At 39.6% G+C, this 8,282-nt stretch overlaps 1 protein-coding gene across 4 annotated transcripts; it reads right to left on the bottom strand.

Moving 5' to 3' along the window:
* Positions 1-119: 119 nt before the first annotated feature.
* Positions 120-6,864, bottom strand: LOC113584246 (lipoamide acyltransferase component of branched-chain alpha-keto acid dehydrogenase complex, mitochondrial-like). 4 transcript variants are annotated; one of them, XM_081703425.1, is made up of 11 exons: positions 6,724-6,864; positions 6,140-6,275; positions 5,503-5,578; positions 4,995-5,176; positions 4,733-4,857; positions 4,138-4,363; positions 3,749-3,915; positions 3,406-3,481; positions 3,012-3,205; positions 2,008-2,079; positions 120-1,783 (listed from the first exon to the last, which is right to left on the bottom strand). In XM_081703425.1, exons 1-11 carry the CDS (start codon positions 6,772-6,774, stop codon positions 1,616-1,618), a joined length of 1,473 nt encoding a protein of 490 aa, XP_081559551.1. In that variant the 5' UTR covers positions 6,775-6,864; the 3' UTR covers positions 120-1,615. The 4 variants fall into 4 exon arrangements, with proteins under 4 accessions (XP_081559551.1, XP_081559553.1, XP_081559552.1 ...); XM_081703427.1 differs by lacking the exon at positions 6,724-6,864 and adding an exon at positions 6,386-6,675; XM_081703426.1 differs by having other exon boundaries at positions 121-1,783; positions 6,158-6,275.
* Positions 6,865-8,282: the final 1,418 nt, after the last annotated feature.

The following is an 8,282-nucleotide window of genomic DNA, read 5'->3' as shown; positions in this document are numbered from 1 at the left end:
TGCTTCCTGTGACTTTTTTTTTCCCCCTCTTTGCTTTTTATAGTTTGACTCCAAATGAAGATGATGATACTTTATTGTGGTTGTGCATCCATTTTGTTCAATCTTGTTTTAATCTTTCCATTTTCTCCCTATGTGCAGGTTTTTAGTTTTAAAATGATGAGTGTGCATGGTGTATTATAACCATCACATTCACTGGTGGCAATAGCTAATTGGAAAGTCAAAATAAACTAATTAAAAATAGATATTTGCTATGACTTACATATTTATCAGTATGACCATATACATCATCTTTGGGTATTAAACCCATGTACTTGTTACTGCTCCTACCTTGCTCTTATTGTTTTGGCTTGTTCATGTTACAAGTTAGTGATTTTTGGCATTTTTGGTTTTATATTGATTTAACTTACTGTGTGGTTATAATAGGAAGCCTTTGGTTTGCTTAACTTACTTTTAAAGGCCTTTTTTAGTGAAAAGCTACAGACTTAAATGTTTTCTTGGAGAGGAGACCCTCAAATCCCTTGTCTGTTGCATGATCACTTTGCACATCAGAAAAGATTCACTATTGTTTGACCCAGACCATATTAAAACAGTTCTGCCCCATTATTTATAATTGCTTGTAGTACAACCTTGCCAATAGCTTTACTACTGAATAGATGCTCTTCAGCTGCTTCTCGCTGGGCCTAAACCCATCCCATGTGGCAAATAAATCAGGTCCAAAGAAACCCCAGTAAATCTTTCCAAAAACAGGAAATACAAAGCACTTGAAGTTGCCCAAGCAAAGTCAACATACAAAACTTCAAAATGTCTTATCTTGTAAATACTTTAAACCAAAACTAGCATTCTTGAGAAATTTTCTTTAAGTTTGTATTTTTAAACATTTAAAAAAATGTTTTTCTTTTTCTAAATTTCCTTGGGCATAATCACAATCTTGCCACATTGTCATCACACCTACAATACAATTGTAAAGAAGCTTCCTATGTAACAGTGTCCCTTCAGAGTCCAGCGAGGCCACTCCATTGGCGCTTTAATGAAGTAGCTGTCTGTCAGCTCTACAGATGTTCATTGTGAAGATGAAGAGGTCTCTGAGATGGCCAGCAGACAATGAGATGGGGCATTGAGATGGAGCAGCATCAGACTGCCTCTGCACCCCCACCCCCACCCGTACCAGCCTCTACCACATCCACTCTAGGCTTCTCTGGCCCTAAGTACAGGAAACTGGAGCCTTACATCTACAGTAGAGGCTGAAGTTCAGTTAGGGTGTAAAAGAGGGTGTAAAAACTATGAAGCTAAAAAAAAACCCTAAAACATCCATATAATTGGAAATCAAATATACTAACTGCACCTATAGGGTGCAAAATGCTTGTTCATTCATTATAATTTTATTAACAAACAAAAAAATCTCAGATTGTAGACTTACAGTGATTGTTGAATCAGAAAGTAATCTGAGAAAAAGTTTCAAGAATGACAACCTTTTCTTTTCCATTTGTTGAAATGTTACATTAATGTAGCAGGCAAGGCACCTTGGCCCCGCTAAGAGTAGGATGGCCAAAACAACACCAACATACTAAGTGAAGAAGCCCCAGGGTGGTCTCCTGCAAAGGTTCTCAGAAATGCCTCATTTGAGGTCAAGGACCATAGAGGACGGCTGCTCCAAATAGGAGCACCACAGGTTGGAGAAGCGCGACATGGTGGCTCCGTCAATGACACGGTGGTCAGCCGACCAGCTGACGCTCATGATGTGGGCCTTGACCAACTCGGCGCAGGAGTTAAACCTGGGCAGCGCCTTGAAAAGAGAAGAGTGCCAGCCTCAGAAATCCAAATATTTGAACAAAGCCATTTTGAATGCTTAAAACATCTGGAGTCAGCCTTTGTAGTTAGTGACAAGGTGGCCAAAGATAAATTAAATTGCAAAATACACTTGTTTTATATTAGATCATACAGTGCATAGCCTGCATGTCTGTAGTTATAAAATACAGAATATAATATCTACAGAATATAATGACCAACCTGGATCTTTCCCAAAGCGCCAATAGCCACCTCCGGGGGTAGGATAACTGGCTTGGCATAGGTTCCTCCAATCTGAGCCAGAAACAATTGAAAAATGTCAAGCTACAGGAACCAGATCATTTTGTCCTGAATCTCACAGGCAGTGTTTAGGACGCAGGGTTCGGCAGGAATCAAGAGTAATTATTCCCCGTGCTGAAAGCCCAAGGTAATGAAGGACTTAGTTCCTGGCCGGATGCACCACAGCTGACTCAACTCTCTACAAGGCTTTGAGTTTCAAGGTCATTTGAATGGATTGAGTCTTATTATAGTTCTGTGGCCAGTTGATCCCAAATAGGTTCCTGAATGTTTTTGGGATATTTTTCCAAAACCTTAGAACTGTTATCCAGGTTCAACTCAGTTTGTATTATTTTATGTTTGGTTTCTGAAACCAATTTAAGATTCATATTAGCTACAGTATAGTGGACTGCAAAACACTTTTTCAATGCGTTAGTAGTGATCGCCATCTTTTGGCCAGAAACTGAACTACACAGTTAAGGGTCACATTAGAAAAAAGTTATGCAGGTGTTATGCACTAGTTATGCATATGAATATAAAAACTCAAGCTTCACAATCTGTATTTTAGGCTAATTTATAAAGCAGTTGAGATATATAATGAACATATTCCACACAAGCATATAGAATGATAGACTAAACGCTTAGCGTCTTTGGAGTGTGGGACTTTGGAAAACTTTTTGAATGGAGGGTGTGTGATTAAGCAAGAGGGTGGTAGACTGCTGCAGTGGCTAAATCTGATGAACATAAGCATGAAGTGTGAAACTGATTACAGCAGCCTTAAGCCCATAAAGCCGCCTTCTTGCACTCATAACCTACACTGATCATAATCCATATTAATCCATCTTTTCACTGGGGTAAGAATAAACCTTTCTTGAATCAAAGTCTTTTTACGATTTCTTTCAACCCACATCCCTGCGGAGGCGAGACCAGACCAGGTTCGGGGAGCTCACCGAGCCGACGTTGGAGAGCGTGAATGTGCCCCCAGTCAGGTCAGCTGGGCCCAGCTGTCCTGCCGAGCCCAGCGCCTGCAGGCGGTTCAGCTCAGCTGCGATTTCGAACACGCTCAGAGCCTGCACATTCTTCACACTGGGCACCAGGAGGCCCTGTGGGGTGTCCATGGCCAGGCCAATGTTGTGAGACCCCTGAACAAGAAAGGCAGAGAAGTGTTTAGGTGATAATTGAGCATAACATAAAATATTACAGAATTTCTTTTCAATGTCTTTTCAGTCATCTGCTTCAGTATGGGTACAAAAATGTTCTTTCTTCTTTGCTCGTTCAGTCATTTAAATGACTTCAGTTTTGGAACAAGGCTCAGGAATTATAAAAGCAGATAGGAGCTTTCCTTGTAAGTGATGGTGTGGCAGCCCTCGTCGAAAGAAGCATTGAGAATTGGGAACTGCAACAGGCTCATTGATGCAGCCTATACAAGGACAGTACAGCAGAGTTTCATGAGCATGGTTGAAGTGGTGTCTGAAGAGTATGAACAACTAGAGAACTAGGAGCATATGAAAGGGATAGTCTGACCAAAAATGCTAACATGGCTAACAGTACAAATCCTGAATAAAATGTTTTTGGCATACTGTATTCAATATACATTATTATTTTTGGCCAAACTATCCCTTTAACACCATTTTGAATATTCAGAGATGTTAGTAAGAAGTAGGAAAACGTGCACCATGCGTCAAACCTTGACGAAGAAGGGCATGTAGCTGAGCCGCACTCCCCGAGCTTCAGCCAGGCCCTTCAGTTCCGATCGCAGGAGTACCAGCTGAGTGAGGTCAACCTCGTCACAGTAACCAAAGTGGGGGATCTTCAAAGCGGCTGTCATGGTCTTCACCATGGCCTTCTGGAAACCTACATGAGTGTTGCCATGACAGAAGAACAGAAGCCTGGAGCAAACAGTTCGAACTAAACTGCTTGTAGTCAGGCTAGCTGTTTGTATTATTCTATATCTTCAAGGCTAAAGTGAGGGAGCAAAAGAAGAATAAATTCTTATAACTCCTAAACTCCTCCCATTAGCTTATATTAGCTGTCATTAGCATTAGAAGTGGAACACTAAAGCAGCTGCCATGCTACCACTGAGAGGCTCTGTCCTGTCTTTCCCTGTGAAAACCTGGCACAGGATAGCAGGCAGAGGGCTGGGCCCTGGCCTTTTCTGCTTGACAGGAGCCCCTGGTGGAACCGGCTGCTTCACTTCATCGTAGGGAAGGATGGCTCCTGTCTGTTTGGCCAAGAAGTTGAGGATGTCCTCCTTCAGGATACGCCCGTCCTTTCCTGTCCCGACAACCTCGCTCAGTTTAATCTGATGGGAGACAGAAGTGGGAAACAAACATGGAGTGCAAAGAGAGGCCCAAATTAGCCACATGATTTAGAAAGATTGGAATTTGCTATTTGGTCAAATGCAAAAAAAAAAAAAAAAAAAAAAACTTTTTTTTTTTTTTTTAAAGTTTAGCTGACATCCCAAGGTACATCATCATTGTAAAATGACCAACACAAATTGGAAAAACTTAATTATCACTCTGAAAATACATGTGCAATGATGTTAAGCCTCGTGTAAATTTGTTAAATATGAATGGCAACTTGAAATCTTGAGATAACATTTTGTTTTGCCACACCCACGAACCCATCACATGACTTCACCCATTACTGGTTTATATGTCAGACAACCCACGTTGTTCTCCATGGCGAGACGTCGCACTGCAGGGGTAGCCTGGGTTTTGAGGCCTTTAATCTCCTGGTGTGTGTGCTCGTGTGAAACTGCTGGCGTCTCTACCACGTCCTCCTCTGGTGCGCCATCTGCCGGACAGACAGAAAATGGCATCCAGGTAGCATGATTGCAGCATAATGTACTACAGGGTTTTTAAAAAAAGAACAGTGTGTGTTACAAGTCTTTAAAAAAGATGGGTGTGTGTATGCCTAGGAGGGGGGCTTACCCTGTACTGTCTCAGTCTCAATGTCTACAAGTGGGGATCCGACAAGGGCGACCGCATCCACATCATAGTAGAGCTTCCGTACAACTCCCTCGTAACGGCTTGTAATAGTGACGGACGCCTTGTCGCTCTGCACCTCACAGATGCTGTCAAACTGGGACACTCTGTCACCCTCCTTCACATACCTTTACACAAGTACAACAACTGTAATCAGCTGGAGCTGGCATAGAAGCAGAATGCCTAATTTGAGAATGTATAGCTACTAAGCTGGTCATCAGAAAATGTTAAAACATGAACTGTAGGAGGTAACACTGCTAACCAAAGATAGCAACATTTTGTGATAATTAGTAATAAGTTCACTAATGCATGCATACTTCTAGCACAAAACTGGACAGAGGAAATGATGGTGATATCATGCACAATTTACTGCAAAACTCTCTTATATGATGTATTTATTTAATCTATTAGGGAATGGAACTAGCAAATTAAATGGTTGTGGCTGTACACATACCACTCTTTCACCGTCACCTCCATAATACCCTCTCCAATGTCTGATAATTTGAACTGAAGAACTTGACCAGAAGACACTTGGGGGAGAGGATACAAACCACTGAATTAGCTACTTTGCACAAAATAACAAATATCTAGATATTAAGAGAAGTAGCAAGTAATTTCTATGGCATGCTCAATTATGGCAATTGTCTGAACCCAAGTTCACTACTATTCAGAATGTATAGTGTGAAATGGTCTTTTCCATCTCTAAATGTGCAGAGGTTATTTACATGTTCCTTCGGGAAGCTGCATATATCTAGGTAAGTGTGTAGGCAGAATGGGTACATATATCTTATCTAGGTAATTATGTATCCAGGATGGGTACATATATTTTATTTAGGTAATTATGTATCCAGGATGGGTACATATAGCTTATCTAGGTAATTATGTATCCAGGATGAGTACATATAGCCTATCTAGGTAATTATGTATCCAGGATGAGTACATATAGCTTATCTAGGTAATTATGTATCCAGGATGGGTACATATATTTTATTTAGGTAATTATGTATCCAGGATGAGTACATATAGCTTATCTAGGTAATTATGTATCCAGGATGGGTACATATAGCTCATCTAGGTAATTATGTACCCACTCAGGTGAAGGAGCATACCACCGCTTGATCTGAAGGGTCTGCACTGTTGTGAGGTTAAGGGATGCTGGAATGCATAATGTTCCGCACACGCTTGGAGCCTGGGACACGGCTTGAAGTGGCGGGATGACAACTGCGGCTTTGACGGAAAACAATAAAGAATCAGAACATCCGAACAAAACGACCGTTTTGTTAACCTTATGTTGCATTTAGAAACAAATCTGTAGTGTAACCGAACGAATGGGTCACCTCAATGTCACGAACTGAAGAACGTTTTATTTAAATTCTGAGATGCATAGTTTAAAACTATGTTTGCATTTTGAAGGAGCAATATTTTTTTTAAATTAAATTCGCAATTAAATATATTAATTTCTAGGGAAAAGCTAGCTGGCTAGCTAAGCAAACTAGAGAAAGGGAAGAGCAAATAAACGGATTAATCCAGCTAGCTAGTTTTCAGAAGTAGTAATGGTAGTAATCATTTTTGTCGGTCTAAGTACATACAGTTATTCTATTTCTGCATACTACCGTGAGTACAGTGTTAAGTGCATTATAAGTTTTAACCTTTCGCAGAATGTATGTAAAATTACCAAACGCCTCAAAATCCTAAAGCAACACCGCACTGTTGTCACCGCCGCCATCTTTTCCTCCAAATCAGAGCAAGATTGTAAATAGAACAAGAGGGCCTACTAGCAGGTGAAGTCAGTGAAAGCCCCAACCATCTCTCTGATGCGTAGAAATTCTCATCATAGTGATAATAGTTGTATTTCATTTTAAACTGATTGTTAAGCCTTGTGAGAATAAAATGATTACAACAAGTCCAAAACAGCAAACAACTTGCCGTAGACATCTCTGTACCGAAACTGTTGTGTGAACCATCTTGTAACACAATTTTCTGTAGCCCTGAAATACCATGCTGATAACATGTTCTCTCCTACTTTACTCGACCAATCTTCTTTTTTTTTCTTTTTTTTTTTTGTCGAACGGAAAAAAGGTTAGTAGCCTATTTAAATGCTATCAGCATCTCGGCTTCTGCATACTAACGATGGGGATGTCCTGATGTGAATGTATATTAACAATGATAAAACGAGGTGTATATTCGCAATGGTAGAGTAAACTTCATTATGGAAAAAATATTAGTTCATTAGGTGTTTGCATTTCCACTTGGCTTGTTCACAAATAAGAGTGTCTCTAAATTACATAATTACTGTTTATTGAAATAATTATAGTCATCATTATATTTATTTTTTAATCACAGTACACTGTGTGAACATTTCAAATAGAAAGATAGGCTGCAAGTAATCATATTAAAAATTGAAACAAAAAAAAATTCTTCTTTTAAAATGTGTAAACATAATATAAGATAATAAAATAATATCTTATTTGTGTTTATTTTTAAAAGAAAAGCCTGTCTCGTGGTAATAATGTACTGTAATTTCATATAAAATGAAAATTCATCCTTTGTTATCTGAATTGTACAATATTTGACGGTTGTAAATTGTAGGTCTGTGCAATGGCTGAGCAGAGCAATGTAAACAATGATTGCAGGATTGTGTAAATTCAAAATGATGACACTAAGGGATGCATACATGTGAACATGGAACTTTTTCTGTGTGTCCAAGAAAGATTTACCTGTGGGACAATAAAATATATATCATATATCATATCACTGGCCTGGGTGTATTGTTTGGATGCCATCCCGCTCAGTCCTTAGAGTTCTGCAGGAGTAGACTCTCCACTCTCTGAGAGTAGTGTACCAGGCTGACAGCCAATGGGCCTTCAACTCTACTTTAATTGGCTGACTGGTTAATGACTGGTGAGCCAGGGAAGGAACAGAAATATTTAAACTTAAATGAAACTAACTGAAACAGAACTCATGGAAAGAACACTGTGAATTCTGTGATATCTATATCCATATAGTCACTGGTATGATTAAACAGTTGTATGTTCCTTTAGAGCACTAGAATTATGCAAGCATGATTGGAACAATCCAGCCTCAAATAATCACGATTGCCACAAGTTTGGCTGTATTCAGAAAGATTTCTACAAATCCTCTCTGTATTAGAGGAGCTGCTTGCCATAATTAAACCATACTTCTTTAGTTTCTCATACAGCACCACACAGTCCTGATAACCTCTCCTGTAACGCA

This window comes from Electrophorus electricus, chromosome 20, assembly GCF_041902795.1.
Source record: "Electrophorus electricus isolate QZ-2024a chromosome 20, ASM4190279v1, whole genome shotgun sequence".
Lineage (NCBI taxonomy): Eukaryota > Metazoa > Chordata > Actinopteri > Gymnotiformes > Gymnotidae > Electrophorus > Electrophorus electricus.
Note: the sequence above shows the minus strand (reverse complement) of the source record. Positions and strands in the feature narration are given on the sequence as shown.

Coding starts and splice junctions, on each gene's coding strand:
- LOC113584246 (XM_081703425.1), bottom strand. CDS start 6,774: ATGGCGGCGGTGACAACAGTGCGGTGTTGCTTTAGGATTTTGAGGCGT. Junction 4,858..4,994: donor TGAGACTGAGACAGTACAGG/GTAAGCCCCCCT, acceptor TCTGTCCGGCAG/ATGGCGCACCAGAGGAGGAC. Junction 3,916..4,137: donor CAGGACAGAGCCTCTCAGTG/GTAGCATGGCAG, acceptor ACACTCATGTAG/GTTTCCAGAAGGCCATGGTG.